Source organism: Anoplolepis gracilipes, chromosome 3, assembly GCF_047496725.1.
Source record: "Anoplolepis gracilipes chromosome 3, ASM4749672v1, whole genome shotgun sequence".
NCBI lineage: Eukaryota > Metazoa > Arthropoda > Insecta > Hymenoptera > Formicidae > Anoplolepis > Anoplolepis gracilipes.
The window spans coordinates 14,876,667-14,901,251 of NC_132972.1; the positions used below are offsets into that span (position 1 = coordinate 14,876,667).

Below are 24,585 nucleotides of genomic sequence, written 5' to 3' on the forward strand. Positions count from 1 at the left end.
CAGCAAAAAAAAATTCTGAAGCTAATAAGTTTTTCGTATATGATATATGAATAATAATATATATATTGAGATAAGAATTTTATAAATGATTTTTCTGTACAGGTCTCCTTAAGAACAAAAATTCTAATATAAATATCTATATAAAATATATGCTCTTTCATGAAAAATGCATGATTTTAATACTTTTTGGATATTTAGAAAAAATAAACATTTATATGACATCGAGAATATAATTTCGATAATGAAATTCAAAACAAAAATATTTATATACAGCCAAAATTAAGCATAGATACAATATTTCAACTACTAACGCCTTGATTAAAGATTTTAATCTAGAGATAAGGAGTCATTGTAAGAAAATTGATCTCGATATCTTCTCAGAGATATCATTCGTAGAATCTATATACGCACAGTTTACTTCGCTTAATTCGACACACGAGCCACTCATCTTTATATCGTAATGTCTGTTGATATATCAATTATACATATATCGTCTTGCCGGTCCAGTGCAGGTCTACTTTCCGATGGTGTGACCGTATGAATAGTGTGTGTAATGAATCAAACTATACGCGGAATAGGAAGAAGAAGGCCGCATCGATGCCGACAGAGAGGAAACGAGTTGCTCGCGTGGTCCGTGACAGCCAATCGCGTTCGCGGATTGTGGTCCGACTCGGGCGCGTGGTGGGGGGAACGACCAGCTGGTGGCGCGGAGCGGCGCGGTGCCGATGCCGCTTTCGTGTCGTTCTACCGCTGTCATCGTCTGGCTGCGTGATCCATCTCGGCCGGTGTGCGTAGTGCGTTTTCTCTGTACGTCGCGAGTATCGCCCATCCCACCCGCGCGCGCTTATTAACGCGTCAATACACGTGGCGCGCGATAAGGATCCTTGATCACGACGGTCGGAATTCGTCGGACGCGCGTGAACACGCCTGATGCAAGAGAGAAGGGGGTAAAAAGTGAAAAAGGGAGAGAGAGATATCGTATCGCAGCAATCCTTGCCAGTTTCCGCTCCGCGATGCTCCGTATAAACACGCTCCACCCCGCTCTTCTTAACTTCGTCGTCTTAGTTTTGTCATAACGCATCGTACGACGCCGCGTCGTCCATTAATCTCGCATTCCGCAGCGTGCATCTCTCGTGTGAAGATACAAGAGCGGTGGGCCGTGCGAACAACCGTCGTCGTCTCTCCCTTGGTCTTACGATCTGCCGTCTCTTTTCCACTGCAACTCCTTTCTTCTCTCGGTGAGAGCATACACCTAGGTGCGCGTGTACTCGCAAGTACAGGCGTCAACGATCAAGACAAGACATCGGACAGAATGAATTACGGGGATATGTCAAACGTTGATCCTGCCAGGTATGAGATTTTTTTCTAATTCATTATTTCAACATATACATGTATTACGGACATATTTCTCGTTTGAATATTAAACGTGCTTTGATTTTCTCAAATTTCATCTCTGTCTTTTCATACGAAAAACGTCATCCGGCATAAATCATATAATTTGCGCTGAAAATATCTGTAGAATAATACCGTAGCAGGTATTATATGCGTGTATGAAAATCTGTAATATAATAGTTTTGATTTCTTACGTACGAATGGTTGCCCACGCGAATGATTAGCCAATTTTTGAGCAATATGGACGAGCGAGCTAATGAAATCGCGTTTGATCGTTGCAACATAATCTTGGCCACGTATGGTGAGTTTAACGAGACTTTTCCACATGAAAATCTGTATATGAAAAGTCGCTTTGTCATTCGATAACCAACAGACCGCGAGATTTTGTATCATCAAGAGATACGCTTCATTTTGAAACAAATATGATATTATTTGTATAAGAATCGTATACTTTCTCGTTAAGTAAAGAATTTGCTCTGTTACCAAGGTTTTACGCAATGCTTTTCTAGATATATATCATTTGTTTCGTGCGCTTTTTTTTCTTATGATCGGCGGAATTTATGTTACATAACGATTAGATTTTAAAAAAACAAAATTGATAAGCAGTTATTAAGATAATTTTTCTTATAAAAAATTTAAATCTCACAATCAGAGCAAAAGCGTATACTTATTTATTTTCGCGATCTTTTACGATTTAAATGATTAGGTCTTTTTTTTTTTTTTTTTTTTTAGATAACTTTACAATTTGCACAAACTATAACGAATTACAAACTGATTGCAAATGATAAGAAGTATGCAGTAGCTTGCGTGAATTCTTGTGTTCTCAGGAAATATTGAATACATACATATATAATTTGTAATTACACACTTGGCGTCATTAATGCCTCCTTCACCTTTTGGTTTAGGATTAAATGTATTCATGATTCACAATTAGAATCGTACCGAACAGAGCTCGACATTTTTTGCGATAAATTTAACATAAGATTGAAGAAAGAGATATTATTATCGTGAGAAATGCGATATTATTGTTACTAAAATTATAAATATAGTTTCTAACTAACAATACTTCATACTACAATATAATAAGCAAAGAACGGATTAATAAAAGCTGAGTGTATAGTCAGGCACGCAAAATTAAAAATAAAAATACTTAAAAATGATCTTAAAAAATGGTGAAACTTATATCTTTGATCCTAATTTAAACTTAATTTATCTGTAACAATTGTATAAATTAGAACAAAAATAAATAAATTAGAGGATAAATATTACTAATAATACAATTAAAAAACAATTAGGCAATAAAAAGCAAATGCGGATGTAAAGTATGAAATAGTTTCAACAAATGATTCAATCTATGATTTATTAATAATCCGTACGTTTCGGACTCCTTTCGAACCTTCTTTAGTGACTTAACAATTATAAAACAATAAATAAGTATATAAGAAAAGAAATAAAATAAAAGGACCGATAATCAATTAATATACTTACATGTACATCAAGATGCGAATTACTTAATCTATCTCGTCCAATCATCTCAAACGTCCAAAATAAGAAGCCTTCTAAAGGTAAGGAGAGATACACGAATCAAAACAAAAAAAATAAATTTATCAAACTGTTAACTAATTAAAATAAATCTAAAAAATAAGTTCCTAAGAATAGAAAAAGATTGATATGTGAGATGATTCATGTCTTTTAACTATTAAAAAATTAATATGTGAACTGTTATATTTTCATGACGTAGGATGTTTATTTCAATTAGCGTTTAAATTCTATCATTTGTATCTCAGTTTTTCGTCTTATCTCTGCTATTTTTCTCCGTCCAAGTGAGTTGCTTCTGGTTAATTATTTTTTATATTTATTTCACATTTTAATTGATTAACAGTTTGATAAATATGTTTTTTTTTTTGTTTTGATTAGTGTATCTCTCCTTACGTTATGCAAAGTTTAGGCGGCTTCTTATTTTGGACGTTTGTAAGGATCGATCGAGATAGATCAAGTAATTCGCATTTTGATGTACATGTAGATATATTAATTCATTGTCAGTCTTTTTATTTTATTTCTTTTCTTATATATTTAATTTATTGTTTTATAATTGTTAAGTCACCGGAGAAAACTCGAAAAGAGTCCGAAACGTATGGATTATTAATAAATCATAGATTGAATCATTTGTTGAAACTATTTTACGCCCTACCGTGTTGATTATTGCCTAATTGTTTCTTTAATTAAATTAAAATAAAACACAATAAGCATATCAGATATAAAATTGTATAAGCGGTGAATATAAGCAATATAAATCTGAAGATATATATATTTAAATATAAATATAAACAGATAATTGTATCATGTAGTTACAGCATAATCAGCATAAATAGTCGAATTTTACAATCTATATCTATAACCTTACGTTCTTATTAATCTTTGCTTTATATTTATAATATCTAGAGTCTTATTGATTTCGTTTGTAAAAACAAATACATTTCATAGATTTATCTCGAAGAAGTTGATATAAAGTCAGATCAAACTTAAAATATAATTAGTTTCGCGTACATAGCGTGACCGTATTATCTACACATGCCCAGATGAGTCATCATACGTTTTCGTACTAAAAATCGATATCTTCAGGCTTATCTCTTCAAAGTATTATATTTGCAATAGTAAAAATACAATAGATTTTTTCTTATACTCTCTTTTTTTTTGAAACATTTAATTCTGCGTAACGTCAAATTCATAAATTGATAAATTTGTGTCATTGTGGAAATAACAAATTTGTTATGTAAAACATTCTTTTAAAACATAACATCAATAATTAATTTGTACATTGAAAAAAAATAATGTTGAATCAACAACATTTTTATAGTTGAGATTTATTTTATTAATTCAACAACATTATTAATCAAATCAATACGCGGCGTATTAATAATGTTGTTGAATTAAAAAAATAAATTTTAACTACAATGATGTTGTTGATTCAACACTATTTTTTTTTCAGTGTAAGTGGACAAAATAAAGATTTGCTCTATAGAATTAAAATTTTTCTTTTTATGATTTTTTTTTTGTTAAAATATATGTATAGTCTCACTATAGAAAAAATTAATTCGATATAAGATAATATTTGTGATTTTGAGATCAAATGATATTCTACAATGCAAATCTTTACTTGAACTCACAAATTAAATATTAATTTTATATTTTAAAAGACTAACGATGCTATGTGATGTTAAATTCATGAATTCGAAATGTATTAGATTTATTAATTTTTGACACAGTTGATCTGTCCAGTTTCTCTTTAACGAAAGATGCAATCATATGCGCATGCACAAAGTAGCACTCAATGGAGTGAATTTGGAAAGATTCGCGGCGCAATTTTATGCGAAGCACGTCCCGCCTTTCGATCTTGGCCATCGTCTGTAGAAAGTCTGGCATTACGACGTCTGTGACTTTACCCGTGACACCATTGCCGCGGCTTCGCTATTGCTGCGAAATATTCTTGTAATATTGAAATCATAAAGCCGTCCAGTCCACCCGGATGAATCCAAGCCGAAGTTATCACCCATTTTTTTAATCTGAAGAACGCAACTTAAATAATATTAAAAATTCTGGCTTTTTCTAAAAACGTCATTCGCAAGTTGAAACCGAAATCTTGACAGTTTCTTTTTTTTCTGAAAAAAGAAACAAATAATGTATACATTATTGCCAAAAAAAGCATTTTTATATTTCTCGCATTTATATGAGTTTATTAAAAAATCGTGACCGAATCATTAGTCCACAATTACGATAGATGCAGCTCGGAAAAAACGTGTGATTCAGGATGCTCGAAGGAATTACATAAAATTTATTAATATTTTATTGCATATTACATTGAACGAAATAAGAGTCCATAACTTCTTTTGAAACTGAAATACGAATTAAGATATTTTTGTAACTAGATCCATATACAATTTCACTAGAAATATCTAAATTAAAATATGTAAAAATGTGTCTTTTAAGAGTCTAAAAAAATAATCAAATATTCATAAAGCAGATTCTGAAATATATAAATCTCATATTTCCGTGTATGTTCATTTTCGCATCTTAAAATTACACTTTTAATATTGCAATATATATTTTGATTCTAAAAGTTATTTTTGTTAACTTTTAGCATATTTTATTACATTTTTAATATTGTAATATATATTCCGACTCTAGAAATCATTTTTATTAATTTGTAGCATATATTTTATGAAAAACACTTTTTTTTTACGGTACAACAGATAAAATATCTTCTTCCAAAGATTCTATTTTTTTATTTAGATATCCGTATAAGATTAAATTGATAGAAGAATGATAACATTAAAAGATACGCATATGAAGGATTAATTAATCTTATCGTTTTTTTAATATGCCGATAGAGAGTACTATTTTGATATTTCGCGGAAATTAATAATATCTTTGTCAATTACTATAATAAAGAAATTTAAAAAATTTACTATGCAATATTTTGTGCCGTGTCAGCTTCGAAAAGATCAAACAATCACATTTGTTTTAACGAACTTGAAATGCCAATGTCGTAATATCACACTCCTCTGTTTGAAATGTCGCTCTCGTACATTTGTTATAACACCTACGCTTACCGTCCAATTTCAATGATATTAAAAATGCCTCGATAAAAATTTTATTATTTTGTATCGTAAGTTTAAAAAAATTAATCAAATAAGCGGATATAGTGATCAAAAGGAAAACACGATATAATTTTGAATATACATTTATACATATAATTCAAGAGATATTCTCTTTTATTTTTGGAAAGATTATTTCCAAAAATTATTCTGAGAGAAAATAGCATTAAAAAATTCTTAATTTAAAAGTTCTTTTTGGTTTTTCTTTGATCTTGTTGACAGTTTCTTTTTTTTTTTCTAAAAATAATGTATGCATTATGAACCAAAAAAAAAACATTTTCATCTCATATTTATGATTGAGTTTATTACAAAATCATGACCGAATCATTTGTCCATAATTACGATAGATAGATGTAGCTTGGAAAAAATGCATTTTGCATCTTATATTGCATTTTATGCATAATAAACTATAGCAATAAATAAAATCTAATGTTTTCCGGTGTTATTTTACGGTTTAGTCTTTATAAAATTTGCTTTTTAAATTTTTGCGCTTAAAATATTTTGGATATCATGAAAAATGTGGATTATAAATTGTGAAATTGCAGTACTTTCTATCGCTATTTTATTTATATAATAATTTTATATAATATAATATTTTATTTCTCTTTAAGCAGTAAAAATTACATGTACTTTATATAAAACATGAATATATTTTTTGTTTTTACGTTTTATCAAACAAAAAAATTGAAGGTGAATACAAATCAAGGCTGTATGTAAATTTAAGTTCACATTTTTACTTACAGGATTTATAATTGTAAGACTATTCAATCATATGAAAGATACAGGCGTGTGTGTTTACACATGTATAGTTTGATAGAATATTTATTACCAGTCATGTAAGTGTAATTTATTGTTTACATTTCATTTTTATATTTGCATTCATCTAATTTCTCAAGTCTGGACATTTCTGAATAATCACATAATATAAAAATATTAATTAAGGCTTAAATGAAAGTAGATTATATTTTACACTTTGTACACTTCTCTCTCTCTCTCTCTTTCAGAAATTCTGAAGGTTCCTTGTTATAAAAAAGAAGTCTTCCAACATTTTCGTGATAACCATATCTATATTGAATTGCAAAAAATAAAGAAAACAAGATTGTGAAACATATGATAACTTTAATTATTTAATTATTTCATAACTATTACGATATGTTTAATCTGCGAGTGAAACGTGAGCACAACAAAATCGCAAAACATAACAAGACTATGCTTGAGAAATGTCTGTCTTATCGAAAATCGAGAGTGCGAATTACTCATAAAGATCGATGATCTATTGCGAAGATCAATGATAATTAAATGATATGTACCGCCACTTGATCTCCCATTGATCGTTAGCGTGACTGATATTATCATTGATTGAAAACCACTTGGGCGCTGCTTGATCAATGCGTGCCCATCACGTGAACGGAGCATGTCTCTATCTTAAAAATTGGAGCCACGACTAATTGCTTTTAAGTGACGATTTATCATGGATGTCAAAAGGTTATTCTAACAACAAGTTCGTCGTTCTGATAAAAGCGCGGCAATTTGTTTGGAATAGTCACCAGCAAAACATGTAAGACGCATTAGATTAGAGTCTTTCTTTTTCTCGTATTTCTGACAAGTCATAAACGCAAAAATCAAAGCTATTTCTGTTGTGCTTTTTTTTTAGCTAAAGTACGCACTTTAATAAGAAATGCAAAGTAAACAGAATTAATATTATATATAAAAAATACGACTCTATTGAAGAAACAAAAATCTCCACACATACTCCACACATGTACATTCTTATTATTATTATTATTCATTCTTATTATAATTAAAAAAGCGTACAAGATTTATTTCTGACATTATTTGAAATTTTCCACACTGTCAAGATTATAAACTTTGAGAGAGAAAAAAAGAGATTTTGTTACTACTACGTTTAATGATATACTTATTAACGCGTGCGAATAACATCTAAAATAATACATTTTACGATGATTATGCAAATCTAACGGTAAGATCAATAAAAAAGTATTGATAGTTTTATATATTCATATTATTCAGTGTAATTTAAACCTTTTTTACATAGTATTATTTGCTGTGAAAAATTGTGTTTACTGTACTATCTATAATAAGCAAGAGCAAAATGTGCACATTAAAAAAAATAATGTTCATATTTAGGTATTATGTATACTTTTATATATATATATATATATAAAACTACTGAGATATAAAATAACCGTTCAAAAATCGCTGTTAAAGTTATAGATGTGTTACGAAATTTTTTACTTAATCCCTACTTCTAAGCATGCACGGTAAAAAATTTTGTGTTAAATTTGACACATTTCTCGTGTCTCAATTTATCTACTCTAATTTTAATGTTAATTTAACATAAAGCAAATATGAAAACAAATAACACAAATAATATGTAAAAAATTAACAGAAAAATGTGAATTAGTGTAAGATTTACTTGTTATTATGTTGTTTTAACTCTTAGAAACGATGAATATAAACTCAATGCAGAAAAGTTAAAATAACATAATGACAGTACGTTATATTGACACATCTTGCGCGGGAAACGACTAAAGTCGTTTTGTACGGGAAAACACCCGCGCAAGATGTGTTAACATAAGAATATGTTAAAAATTTAACACAAGAAAATTTCAACAAAAATACAAGATGTTTTTTACCGTGTGTTCTTTCGAAATATGCAAGTGTTGCAAACATTACGTTTTTGCGATAATTTTTTGTTCTATAAAAATTGACTTTATGAAAGATTTAGCAATTGATTTCGCTACATAACATTGCATAATCCAACTCACGGGTTACATGTTTGGAAGTGTCGATAGTGTTATTAATGCCATTACTATACCTGTTTATTTGGCATTATTTTTGGCATGGAATTCAAGGTTACTGACTTTATGTGTGAGTACAAAAATATACGCGATTCGCAATAAAATTTATGAAGTTGTTTAAACTTCCTGAAAACTATACAACTGAAAAAACTTCCGTGTAGAATAAAATATCTTTTTTTTAATGTCTGAATGATCGAAACATATTTGAATGAGTAATGCTCATTTGAATTTATATTCGTGAAGGATACACATGAATTCTTAATAGAAAAAGTTTACATTTGAATGAATAGCACCGAATTGTCAAGGAGAATAATATATATATATAAAGTCAGACGAAACTATCATCATAAGTTTCGTGAGATTCATCGACATGCGTAACATTTTTTTTCCATATTGATATATTATACCTACAATTAAATACAGGATCAGAGTGACACAATGATACGCAAATGTCTGACCGCCTGGAAAATTATTAGTACTCTCTATATTTATCCGGCCGGTTGTTCTCACAGCAATCATGTTTTATAATCTGTCTTTCATCGTTTGCTTGATTTCTCTTTTCTCTCTTCGATATGAATGATATGCATTAAATGCATTGTTGTCAATTGCAATCATCACGAAAAATTACGTACCCATCTTTGCCATCGGATTCTCGATCGCATGCGAACTTTTCCAGAATATTTTTATGCGATTGCTCGTGCGAACATACACTTAGGAGCGATTAACATTTATTGTACAACTTTCGAAATGATCAGCTCCTGAAGCGAAATTAGAGATAATATTCGAGCTCTATCTTGAGAGATCAATGATTCACACATCGTACCATATTTCCATCTTGATCCGTTCTAAAAATACGCGCTAGAAACGCAATCTTTTCATAGAATCATCACTATAATTTATTATAAATTAGTGCAGTAAAGCCTGTATCAGACTACGCATTGAAGATTGAAATTTTACTAATCAGACTTTTACTAAATCAAAGAAATTTTAGTTCCTTTTGTTTTGATTAGTCAAACTCCAATCTTCAATTTTCAATTTCCAATAGTCTGATACGGGTTAAATCTTATATAACAGACGTTTTAGATGAATAATTTTTCCTTACTCCGTTATTTCATTAACATTTTCAATTTGTAAAATTATTTTATAAACAAAATAAAAAACAATAAAAATTTGTACTAATTAATCAATGTAAATTTAAGCTGTTTATTACTAATCAGTTTTTGCACACATTTTTATACTCATATAAATCATCGATGAATTATTCATCTAATGTTTAAGTAACAGAAAGTTGCTTAAATTCGACAAAGATATACAGTCGGACCTCTTATCCTACGATCCTCTTATCCTACGACAAAAATCCTCTCATGCTCCGACCGCGAAAGGGGAATTATACCCCCACTCTCAAATTTTTGTCGTAGGATCAAAGGTTTAAGGGGAAGATTCCGGACCGAAAATGTCGTAGGATAAGAGGTCCGACTGTAAGTGTATTTAAAACGGCAATTAATATTTGTCATTTTTTGCATTATAATTTTTTACGATATGTATGCATTTTTTATTGTAATAACAAATCTTTATTGTTTTTATAAGAGATTACGACAAGTTGTACAGCAATAATTTTGCACTTGCATAGGTCGACAATAGTAAACAATAACGTCGTCGCGTGAAATTTACTCATGACTTCAAGTTTCGAAGGACATTATGTTTAGATTGAAAATCATTTTCTATTCTTTCTCAACATTATAAGGAATATAATTTTGTACATTTATCTACATTTATTATTTTTAATCATCTGTTAAAAATTTGAATTTCTTAAAGGCACATTTTATATTAAACTAACAATAAGTATAAAATGATAAGAGAAGAGCTATGTAGAATCAACAAATATTTATTATAAACTAAGAAATGATAGCGAGAGAAATAGTTTTATGAATTTTATGACACATTGTTGTTGTAAAAACAGAATAAGAAATCGCGTCTCTTCAATTTTTACTACAGATTTAAAAACCAATCTTGAAATTGTGTGTGAAAAAATATTTCAAATCATAAATGTTTATAATATTAACTTCTTAGTTATATACATTTAAACTTTTAGTAAAATGTAAATTTTGAATTATTAAACGAATTATTCTTTGCATTTAAAATTGTAAACATAAGAGTTGTGAAAATTAAATATCGCAGATAAAAGCATTTGTTTATAGCTAAATTTAAATATATACATATATTCATATCTTTTGTATTTGCAATCGTCAAGTCGCAAAAGATAGCAAAAAAGTTTTTAACATTGATATTTTTTGCATTTCAAAAAAACTAAAAAGAATAAATCAGTTGTATCATAGAGCTCGCGCGTCACTATTGATTTACAGTATTATGCAAATCAACGTATTTATTGTATACATATTTATTTACGAATTCCATTTATCTGCCACGTTGTGTTACATGCGTTTGTGCAATATAGAGTACATTAAAAGTATAGCAGACGTCATTCAAAGATAAATGCTGAATTATGACAAAAAAACGAACGTGTCAATGCGTTTCATGCATACTGATAATTAAACAATTTGACAATATTTATTTTCATATTTAAATCAAGACTTTGTTCAAATTCAATGACTGTATGGCTAATCATGATAAAATTAATGATATTTGCTTTAAATTTGTGTGAAGATAACAAATTATTTGAACAATAACAAAACAGTTGAATTGATTGAAATTACAGGAAAATTTAATATTTAAATTAAGATGTAAAAAAAAATTTACAAAGAAATACCAATTCAATTCATAATGTAAATCTTGATTTATATATTGAAATAAATATTATTAATTTGTAGTTGCTAGTCTACGTAAAATGTATTGTGATATATGTTCATTATGTTATCATTTAATATCCATTTTTAAATGACAACAGTCTGTATTTTTAATATAATTTGCGTGCACGCATCAGATACGCGAATAACGAAACGAAATTTACATAAATAATTTGTATATAAATATATGGATATACATATAAAATATAATTTTTCTTTATTATTTTTTGTTATGCATCGGATATATCTTAACATATAAACTTTATAAATCTTTTATGCAAGGACGTCCGCAGGATTTTTTTTCAGAGATGATGCATTACATAAATGTCACTCAGATTAATTGAAATGTATGCTTTCATATTTACATCTTTATATCTTTTAATATTAAAACTTTTTTACCACGACAAGTAAGACATGATGTAAATTAAGAGAGGTTAATTTTTTTTTTGTATTTTGTTCTTTTGAAAAAATTTTTTTATTTTTATTTTAATTTTTTAATATTTATTCTCATTTTTTTTTGTTATATGAGGAATGTAGGCATTGAAAACATGAAATAAATTATGATTATGAATTTTTTCACTTTTTAGGGGAGGCATGTGCTCTCCTCTGCCCTCCCTTGCGGGCGCCCATGCTTTTACGCAACGTGTGATTCGATATGTTCAATACAGAGTGTTTTCTTTTTAACGAGCATATGCACCAAAAGTGCGTAAAACGCTTCGATGTATTTTTTATTCAAAATATGGCACGTTTTGCATGGTGTTTTATCTCTTTATTTTATGCATTTATTCTATTAGAGTTTACATAATTTACACAGTATCACGCCTTGTTATCTCTTTCTTTGTATTAATCAATTTATATGCATTGTTTTTATATTACAGCTTTTTTTGTAATTCTGTTAAAATTGGATATAGCAACATGTAAGGTTTGAAAACTTAAAAAAAAATTAAATTAAAAAAAATTTTTCAATTTAGAGGACCATTATTTTTTTAATGTTGACAGAAAATATATCGCAATTTTTTTATATTTTATTTTCATCAAAAATACAGAAATAATTAATGTTTATCTAAGAGTTGACCGTTAGCTTTTTAATCGCGGAATACAAAGATATATATTAGCAAAAAACATCGATGACACATTTACGCGTTTTAGCTGGATTATCTATAATTGGTAACAGAGAAAAAGCCGTTGTGATATAAGACGGCATATACTTGTTCAATAACTTGCGGAAGTAAAAATAAAGTTAAATAATTTTCGTGGGTAAGAAATATTACAGCCTTGGAACAAGATAATCGAGAATTCTTAGTCGATGAATTCTAATCGATGAGATGTTGTCATGTGACAATGATCAATTATCTGAAGCATTGTAAATATGTCTATATTTTTTTAAATTCTTTATTTAATATTCATTCTTGCAAAGAGCCAGACATATAAGACAATTTTTTTCTAAATATAACGCAATAGTGTATTTTTAGTCTTAAGAAGGATATATGTAGATGTATATAAAGTTCTTTAAAAAAATATATATGACAAGCTATATTAAATTTTATTATAAATATATAGTCTCTTTTAAAATTTGAAAAGTGAAAAATATTTATTTAAAGCAAGGACAAATGTATACCGTGCATGTTATCAGTTTAATTGTTTCAATAATCGTAAATTTTAAACAGCTTATAAACACGTGTGTGACAAATAGATATACCGGTTAAATGACGTACAGATAAAAAAAACTTGAAATATTCAAATATATTTTGTATCTATCTCAATCGAGTTATTTGCGGGCACGTCTATGACGCGATGAAGTTTAATTTCTTCGATGAAATACATGTCAGAGGAAATCTCACTTTCTGATAGCTAGCGAAAGCGACAATATTTCCGTGCTTTTATTGCTTACGCGTAATTTTCCGGTAAGACGGTTGCAATGATAATCATATTCTTGCAAAAACTTACGGAAATCACATCGTACTATAACAAAGTTATGAATTTTGACTAAAATATGTGTTACATGTAGTTAAATTCAATATTTTGAACGTATATAATTTACATATGTGTAAAATGTACATATACATTTATACAATATACAATATACAAATATACAAATGTACATTAATTTTAATTTTTTCAGTTTTTGTATATAAAATATAATATATAAACTGATGTCTTTGATAATATTTTTAATATTTTTTTAGATAGAATTTTGCGAGAACTACGTTTAAAGGAATTTTGGATAAATAAATTTTTCGAAAAGAATATAAACTCATACAATGCAATCAATATACAAGGTGTCTTGAAACCATCACGGAAGATATTCTAAGGACGGATTCTCTGACCAATTTGGAGACGACTTTCAATTTTGAAACAAACTTTAAATTTTTGTTATTATATATTTTTGTAACTATCTAAAATTTTATTAAAATTTTATAAAATACTCTACCTGAAATTTACTGAAAAATATAATTGTATTAATTTTTTAATTTCACGAAGTTTAGTTTTCGAAAAACCCTTCTTTTTTAATCGCTTATAACTTTAAAATTATTGATGCCTCAACATTTTTGCTGAGGAAAAATTATCTCTAAATTGGCCAGAGAATCCGTCTCAAAATATTGTTTTGTAGTTTTAGGACATCCTGTATAGATATACATTTTAAAGATATTATATTTCTTTTTTTAAATTGTACAATATTGATACATTTTTGCACGAAATAACTTGCACAGTACATGTGTTATCGACTAACAGATATTAAATGAGATAATTGTCACAGTGTTCTGTATATTTGATTGTTACGTGTTATTTTAGTAAACACAGTTTTTTTTCTTGATGTATTCATACGTGATTTTAAACGTGCAAATTCTAGATATCATCTAACGACTTCTCATTAAAAAACGCTACAGTTGCACGTATACGTAACATTATGTCCGCGATTATTATTATTTATTTAATACATAACAGCTACATATCGGCAGATAAAAATAAACATCAAAGCTAGTGTGTAAGTGGGGAAAACATATATCGGATAAATAAAAATATTAAACTTTTATACACATCGAGTCCTGGGTTTTTCATACAAGTAAGAAATCGTAAACTCTGAAATAAACATTTTCGAAAATAATAAATATTAGATCGAATCAAATAGGAAATTTTTTAGACATAATAAATTAAAGAAAAAACACATATAGTATATATACATAAAACATGTATAAAATGTATCAATCATGATCAAAAATATTTAAATATAAATAAAATTAGTGTACAATTTTGATGAGTAATTTATTTCATAGAATTTATTTTAGAGAGCATAATATAAAATAATAACAATTGTATGAAATAATTTCACGATATATTATTACATCAAGAATTAATTTTATATTCCGAATTACTGTCAATGAATCTGATTTAATATTTAATACTTGAAAATTAATTTATTAATTTCAAAATCAATAGTTGTAGATAAGGTGAAATCGCATTTCGCCAAAGAAATTCAACGCACCATTTTCTTTTCGATACCCTTCAATTGTGATGTAAAGGGTTGTATGTCGTTCATGTTGTCCACCGTGAGAGAAAGAGAGTGGCGAATGATAGAGGTGCGTAGTTTGTTACGTATGTCAAACGTCTTAGAAAGTTTACCGGTACCGATAGTAACGCAGAAAGCGGATTATGGTTTACAAAGGAATAGTCACACTGCATCTTTTGCCAACTCATGTTTATTTAGGACATATATAAAAACTGAAATTATCGTCCCACTTTGTAAAGGAGAAAAAATATAAAATTGAAAATTTATCGACTTTAATACATGTATTAAAGATGTGATTTAATCGTAAACCTGAAGTGTAAAAAATGCGTCTCTTGTAAAGTAGAATTTTTTCTACAAATATTTCGAAAATGTGTCGTAGAAAAGAACGTTGTCGAATGTCATTGAAGCTTTTTCACACACATAAAATTGAGCAAATAAAACGACGATTGTGTACTTCGGTACGTAGGTACATACATACATTCGGTTTTAGAGTTTAGACTTTCATCGTAGACATTCAATGTATTAGCGAATAATCTCGTCGCTAAATTGTTTGTTCTTCATTGAATATCAATGTTATGTTGATATGAACCGCGTCAAGTCCAAAGTCTTTAAAATAATTCCACTTGAAATTTTTCCTATTGTGTCATTAGCGAGTTAATGTCAAATTGCAAATAATATATTCGGGGTAAGAGCAATGACGTATGTTCATGTTATGTGTATTCATAGTTAAGATGACAAGGAAATTATTAGGAAAGGAGATGTGTACTTTCGCGAACGGCATGTCCTTTATGTTTGACGTAACCCACTTGTTTTTTATTTTCCATTTTTTTTTCTCTTATTTTTATCATTTAATAATATATTGGTTTGTGCTTTTTCATTCACTTTCTCTCTCTCTCTCTGATACACAGCACACTAGTATTTTTAACATTATTGCTATCAAACATTCCTATTATTCACGGTTTACGGCGTAACTGTTAAATGATTAATTATTTGCTTTTGTAAAAAACCAGTCGATGACGATGAGAACCGGTTTATTATTAAGATTGTATTACATATGTCAATTGACGTCAGACTCTGCACGTACTTTAGTTTTTATCTTCATTCGAAAAAATAAATTTTGGTTTATGAAATGCACAATCGTTGGGATCGCGCATAACTTCTTACGTTACTTTCGATAACCGATCAAAGGTAGCGATGAGAGACACATTGCAAGATACCAGAATAATGGAGGAAACGATCAGTCCCACCATTACCATATAATACACGTTGCCATCGTGAGGTCAGAGCGTAAGAGAACTTTGCATGACAAATGCGCGCGCGAATATTCATCAGCGACCATCGGTCTTTACCTTCTTACGGACGTTCGCGAAGTTTCGTCTTTCTGTCGGCATCGATCAAGCTAGTTCGGCGGACTCGTCAGAGAACAAAGTGAGCTTGTCAATTATAGACAACTTAGCGCTCCATCGTTTCGAAATACGAAATATTTTTCTTGGTACGGAGATCTAGCGCACCGAGACACAGGATGTTGCATTCTAAGCGGTATGTATAAGAGCCATCGGATAACTCATTATCATCGCGCAACGATTATCATGATGAGATTGCTTCAACATTCTCTGTGTGCACTCTCTGTTTCTTCCGCTTCATCGTCTTCGATCCCGACCCCGTGTTCGCAAGTTACGCAATGCTCGTTGCGAAACCATTCAACTTCGTTCCGTAATAATTTCCTCGTAAATATGATGAGATAGGCCAATATACGCTGTATGGAATTGGTGATAACTGTGCGTTTTGTAAAGAGCAATTATTTTAATTAAAATGAGCGATTAGAGTATGCGATAAGTGTATGGAAAGTTCAGTCTTGGACGGATCTTAGGGAAAAATTGACGAGAAGCACTACATACTTCGAGGCCCCTGAGGCTGCGGTTGGAGCGTTTACGATTTCAGCCGCGGAATTTAGCATCTTCGACGCCTTGGGCGATGGCTTACTTTGAGTATGTTCCTCTCATTTCCCTAAAGAAGAGACGCCGGATAAAAAAGAACAGGTACCTCGAAACGGTATCTCGAGTAGTACCTTCTCGAAAAAGTGGCACACACGCGTCGTCTTGTGTTGCTCGGACGCTATACGTAATTGGGACTTTAAGTAAAATGGTTTTTATATTGGAATACACTTTCAATTCCTGTAATATTTTTGACTAAAATTAAACTGTAGTTGATTTATACGCAATTTATAATTGATAATTTTCGCATTTGAGAATTTAGTTATTGTACTGTCACTTTCTCTGGAAGAAGATGATTCAAAGTAGTCTCTGTTTTATAGAAACATTTTAAATTTATAAAATGAAAATTAAAAAATAATTTATAATTTAGTAGAAATATTTACTCTCTGCTTAATGCAATAAATCCTTATACCATTATAATTAAATAATAAATTTTTTAAATAAACGCGAGGAAAAAGTAGATTTTATTCGAACAAGAAATTGAAATTAAAGATTAAACTGTATTTTTTTGAATTTTCTGTTACTATTGTTGCATTTTTTAAATAATTGATAAAATTTACTCTTTCTAATTTCAAGTAAATTATTATGTTACAGTAACAAGCACGCCTATCTTACATTCTTATCATATAAGAAATATGTCTCTTGAACAATATATTACAAAACGCCTAATTATCAATACATATAGACATTTCATTATAGAAATAAAATAAGTAATTTTATAAAATAATAAAGTTTAGAATATTGAAATAAATTTTTCAAATAACAATTTCAAGGTTTCTAATATAATGTATTCAATTTAATTTAATGTAATTTATTTAATATTATAATTTTAGTTGAGAAAGAGAGAAGAGATCTCACAACAGTATAATAGACAAGAATAATGATTTTTGTGTTTATTTGTAAATGACAAGAATCATCGACTCTTTGTCAATGTATGATGTATTGTAAAATATATTTTTCTATAACGTCGAAAATTGAAGCTGTTGAGAGTTTCAAGAGTCGTACTTAAAGATTGACAATAGCGCGTTCTGATTTCTCCGTTAATAAGAACACGAGAAAGATTAAATTTTGAAGATACCCGCTGGACCGGGTCTGTATGTAGACAAGTGGGACAGAATAGGCCTATAGTTATATAAGTAGAACACTACACGGGGACTATTTTTAGCGCGTCACCGAGACACCTCGCTTAATTTCGTTGGGAGCGCGTCCTTAATCAGTGGACGATCGATTTAACGATAGAACGACCGTTATTTTCTCCTCGTATTTATCTCTCTAGAGAGATGAGCTTGAGCTCTTCTTCGTTTAAAGATTGATAAAGGCACGCGTGCAAATACATACGTCAAGTGTTGTGGAGAGGGATAAAGAACTATTACCGCGTTGCGTTTATAAATAAAACATTCTGCATAATGATATATTTGCATTATTTAACATTAGAGAATATTCAAATAATATTGTTTACTTATACAGAGTGTCCCAGAGCACTTGTGTCAACTCTCGTGATTAGGTAGGGCACAGTAAACTGAGAAAAAAGTCTTATACCATTTTGCGATTTTCGCAATAATTATTAAAATGTTAATTAAAAACGCTTAGCGAACAATATTATACATATATCTACAAGATGTCCGGTAGTAATCGCTCCAATTCTCTAGGGCAGATAGAGCAGGTCAAACTGAACATAAAAGTCCTGTATCATTTTGCGATTAGCGCATTAATTATTGAACTATTAATTAAAAACGCTCAGGATATGCGGCGCGCGCTTATACGCTGAGCGTTTTTAATTAATATTTTAATAATTATTAAGCGTTTTTAATTAATATTTTAATAATTATTGCGAAAATCGCAAAATGGTATAAGACTTTTTTGCTCAGTTTACTGTGCCCTATCTGTTCACGAGCGTTGGCACAAGTGCTCTGGGACACCCTGTATACGCTCACGGTGTAACAGAATAATCTGCAATTCAAGCGAAAAAAGTTGAGTAACGACAATGCAAAATACATTTGCAAATTGTTCGTACTAAAATTACGTTTTATTTTGTGTCCTTTACTGCTAAAAACGAAGGCAGAATTGGTCGTCAACGCGCATCTGTGATATTTCACCCGTTAGAATTTTCGCATAGTATAGTTTTTTTTTTTTTTTTTTTTTATTTATTTATATATAATTTACCTTGTCAATGGATTCATAATAAATTCACAATAAATTTCCATTTCATACACGTACTTACTATGTAAATATGGGAATTAATATAACAAAGTGATTTAATTAAATCGGCTGAGAATGTGCGCGCATGATTGAATTATTCATACGTGGACGAACGTGGATTTAGACTTTATTGTGAATTCCAGTGCTTGCTAATCATAACATAGAATCATCATTTATCGTTGGCAAGATACGTTTTGTCGCGCTTATTTAATTAATGAAAGTTGTTTAATCAATCATATACACACGAAATATGGGCTAATGAAGCGATAAAATTCACTGTTCTTAATTTAATTTTTTTTCACGAGTCAGTTAAATGCTAATGAGTAGTATTACTGTTTATAATAATATCAATAAAGTCACTGAAAATATAGAATTTTTTGAACTGCAGGAAGATTTTATAATTTATTTAAATATATCTTTATGTGTGTGTGTGTGTGTGTGTTTGTGTGGATGATAAAACAAAAAACTATTTATTTGTATAAAATTATCATTAATTATTATTTTTCACGATATTACTTACATGCATCATTATGTAAACGTTATCATTTAATTTTATACACAACAAACATGTAGTCAAAATTTTTTATCACAAGTTTATTCAATTGTGAATGAAGAATGACTCGAATCTATATATATTTCTTAATTGTATTTGATTGTAAATATTGATTCGTTGAATTGGCACTTAATCTTATCAAAATGTTGTAATACATGTCAATGAGATAAGTGCTAATTATATACAACATCTGTGCAATATCGCGTGATTCTTCTCGGATGTTATATCACGCGAGAAAGCCAAGAAAAAGTTCTGAAATATTATTTCTCAATTAAACGTCAATTTTAATTTGCGATAAAATGAACATCACTGAAAATCAACTGTAGGTTTTTTATTTCTTCATATCTTTCTAAAACATTTCTAAAACAACAAATTATTAATTTATATAACTTATATCTAGAAAATCAAACATATATAATAATATCAATTTTTAATTTTGAGATTAATGACAGGTGCGTCTACATCTATATACCTACTCAATTAACTATGTAGTAAATTTAAAGTGTAAAATAAATAATTTAGAACACTATAAATAAATCAGTATAATTATTGACAAAGGAGTATTAGTATTTTTCGATGATAGATTGCTATGAAATTATATGAAAATTGACGAAGACTGGATTTCTCTTAAAGTGTCACATGCTTCTGCGACACTATATGTTTAAATGACATTGCATCATACTCGTTCATTACGCCACGATTGTGAAGTGCATACAAATCAATTATTTAGAAATCTTTGATTTTCCGCAACGAAATGTTGAAGCAATATTCCGGTGTTCGAGTAATCTCTTATAATATATCTTTTGACTATTAAATATATAATTTCCGGCCGTCGAGTAAAGTTAAGACTATTCACTTCTTGCCAAATACAGTATACATTATTAATTTCAAAAGTCCAGTTTCAATGTCAGTTGTAATAATTAAATCGCAACTTTATAAAAAATTTCATTAAATAACGTTTCCATCATTACGAAATCTGATTAAAATGAGTTATAATTTGAATGCAAATACTACACACTATAACTACGAAATAAAATAGCGATCTATCTTAAGAATCGAGTATTTTATTCTAAAATATGTTTAATGAAATTAGTTAAATAATTAAAAATTGAACAAATTTTTATTTATTATATTGTCTAAATATCAGAAAATTTTAATAAAATACCTCTAATAAATCTATATTTTTTAAATGGCGTTTTGTTAATCTTTGTATAAATTGTAGTCAATTTTATCTTTTTAATAATATCAATTAATAATATGAAATTTAATTATTATTAATAAAACTCATACTTTTTAATTTTCTATTTAACACGCATAAAATTAAGACATTATGTGTTCTAAGTACATCGTTAAAGAATAATGAATAATTTTTATTGCAGAAGTTTGCGGAGGATCGCCCGGCACGACGAACCGGAATTCAGCAATGCCAGCATTTTGAATAGCATGGAGAAATTTGTACGCACCGTGAGCGAGATGGAGGACACGATTTTGGTGCCCAGCCGTCTGCTGGACCTATCGGTGGGTGATGCAGGTGACACGATTTCCATGAAAGGCAAACGCGGCTACACGGTGCAGGACACTCTGGCCAACACTGATCTCTACCGTCTCTACAACATCATCAATCAGATGAAGATCGAACTACTGTGGTCACAGGAACCCACGCGAGGCACAGATGCGGACGATCAGCTGCTCAAGAACCATCCGGTCGGTAGCCCGTCCGCCGAACTGCATCATTATCCGGCAACTGTCACCGGCGCCAGATTGGGCCACGTGCGTTGCCCGAGTACCACCTCGATGCAGAGCGTGCAGAGCGCGTCCTCAATCGCATCCACGTCGGACTCAGATTCTGAAGTGGGCATCGAGATCGATAGCGGACTGGAAGGCGAGGAATGCGCCGATCTGGCAAGCATCGCTGCTCTAAACTTTAAGCGTCATTTACGCGGCCTTCATCGCAGTATCACCCGCATGACAGAGGCAGCCGAGTACCTGACGCTACGATATCAAGCTGACGTAGGCGGGCAAGTCTGATTCGTTGTCGTCTGTGTGTTGATTGTCATCGCGTCAATTGGCATTACGAGCAGATACCATCTCGGCCTCGCCTTATTGTCGTCAACTTTGTGGAAACTTCCGTGACTTTGCTTGATTGTAGAATCTGGCGGAGTCTCAAGAAGCCAATTACGTGTGTTACAAAACTTCCACAGATTTTTTCCGCCAGCGAGATATTATAATATTGATCGGTTATTTTACTATGTAAAATCGTTTATTTATTATTATAATCGTTGCGGGTAAAGTATGCTGTTCTTGTATTGAGATGGAAATAAGTTACATTCTCTAATGTAAATTAAGACAATAAATCTTCGCTGATTATATAGAATTGAGCACAAATAAGTTATCATTTTCTAAACAAAATTGATATCGCGAGGTAAGATATTTATTCTTATAGTAAAGAAATAACGTTTAGTTCTATTCTGCTTTTCATAACGATTTTTATGCGACAAAGAGGCCAATTGAACAAAATTAGAATAACAAAGATCTCAGGCGAATATGATTACGTATAGCGATGTAAACAATTCTTTCTTTATTCTGCCGCACATGGAGTACTGCGATTTTGAACAGGGTTAAGTGTATACTATAGAAAGTGTATGTTACAAGACATGACAAAGATGAATATAAAACAAAAATTTCACACGTGAAACATTTCAAAAGATGCGCAACCACTTTAGTTTAAATCATTCTTACTCTGCATCACATCCTAAATTGCATTTTCTCATCGAATTTTTCTTTCGATGAAGCATAGATATTGAGAATAATTTTATATTTTGATTTTCTCTTTTTGTCTTAAAAAAAGTTAATTTTAATCAGATTGGTTTAATTTCTTTAGAAAATAAAAGTAAATTTAGTTTACAAAAAAAAATTTCTATCGATATAGAAACAATTAATATAAAAATAGCTAAAATATATATTAATTATTAAAATATTCAATACATTATGAATATATTTAGAAGATAATTTCTAAGATGCGTTTAATAGTTTATTAGTTTAATGGCTACAGTTGATTTCATGGAGTATAATCAGATTATTATCACAATTGATTGAAAAATATTGTATACAGGTTTTGCATTAAATAAGCTTTAAGGCTATCTCGAGTCGATCGAGGATATACAAAATATAAAATATATCGTTATAAATTTGGACACTTTTAAAAGCTACTTGTAAATTGCAAAAGGAAAAATGTTGAAACACCGAAAAGTGGTATATATCATTATTAGGTGTTATTTTATGAAAAAAAAGGAAATTTATTGTAATATAAGTCATGACCAATGGTCTATAGTCGAATTACCGAATTACCTCTCAATTACTGTAAATACTATTTCGAAAGAGAACTAATGCATTTTGGAGATTGCAGCTAAGTAAGATTGTACAAACTATAAATCTTATAATCTACGTAATTAGAAATTGTTACATCGGATTCAGATATTCTTTTTTCTTACTGTCTCTTGTTTGGATTTTTCCTTTTTTCTTTTTTGAGTTTTTGATGAATTGTCGATATCGCGGCGATCGACATTAACTTGTAAATATATATACGTAGTGATACGATTATTTATTTCTACGATTGTAAAGATATTGTTTAAATAAACGATATTGTTTAACTTAAGTTGTACGAGTTGTAAACATAACTCGATAATTAAGTATCCGATAAGTTATAAGAAAAATATTGATCAACATACGTTTCTAAATCAAAAGAAATTCCCGATCTTAGAACTCATAACGTTCGTTTAAAAAAATATAGGGTTGGTGGATGCTTTTCTGACGCGACGATACTATTGTAATTTTCATCTGTACAATTGTACATTTTGTGTGTGCATCAGATTTATATAATATCTACAGAACTAAAAGTTTCTTAAATAGATATTTTTTTTAATAGACAAAGATAAAAGAACAAGAAATGTAGCAGAAAAATATTTTATTTGTTTTATATATATTTTAATATACTGGTTATGACTATATTTTGTTCCATTCGTGTGTTGAAAATCTTTATATTTAAATTAAAGTGGCGCAAAGTATCACTTTCATTTTGTTTGTTGGTTTTGTATATATATATTATGTACGTACATAAGAATGTGTAGAAATTGATATAAATCATAGTTTTAGAGTATGTATGGTGCCATATCTAAAATTTACATTTTGTTGCATTCGTGATCTGAGCAACATTATGAAAATCATAAACGTCCAATAGAAATAATCTTGGCTAGACCAACTGGCCAACTTGAACCAGTGTATATTGCGCCATGTATAATTTAAAATATTTTTACGCCAATGAATTTCTTTTGTTTTCTCGAATAAAATATTGAATTTTTCATAATTATGTAATTGATTCACTGTGTATAAGCGATTTATTTATTACGGTTTTATATTCATTCCATGTATTGCGAATTATATACTTTTATGATTCTTCTAAAATACAGTACCTAGATTATAAGGATTCTTAAACGGTCGCACACATTATTATCGTATATTTGCTACTGTTTAGTAATATGTATCAACTTATATTAAATTAAAGAATAGAAAAAATTAAAGAATATAAAAAAACGTGATTTATTTAATGTAAAACAATTGCATATCTTATAGGAGGATTAAACCTGCTTATTTTGAAATCA

General features: G+C 29.6%; 1 protein-coding gene across 2 annotated transcripts; it reads left to right on the forward strand.

Annotated features, from left to right (window-relative positions):
* Positions 1–742: 742 nt before the first annotated feature.
* On the forward strand, positions 743–24,298 carry LOC140663347 (uncharacterized). 2 transcript variants are annotated; one of them, XM_072887414.1, is made up of 2 exons: positions 743–1,350; positions 21,307–24,298. In XM_072887414.1, exons 1-2 carry the CDS (start codon positions 1,313–1,315, stop codon positions 21,953–21,955), a joined length of 687 nt encoding a protein of 228 aa, XP_072743515.1. In that variant the 5' UTR covers positions 743–1,312; the 3' UTR covers positions 21,956–24,298. The 2 variants fall into 2 exon arrangements, with proteins under 2 accessions (XP_072743515.1, XP_072743516.1); XM_072887415.1 differs by lacking the exon at positions 743–1,350 and adding an exon at positions 16,353–16,720.
* Positions 24,299–24,585: the final 287 nt, after the last annotated feature.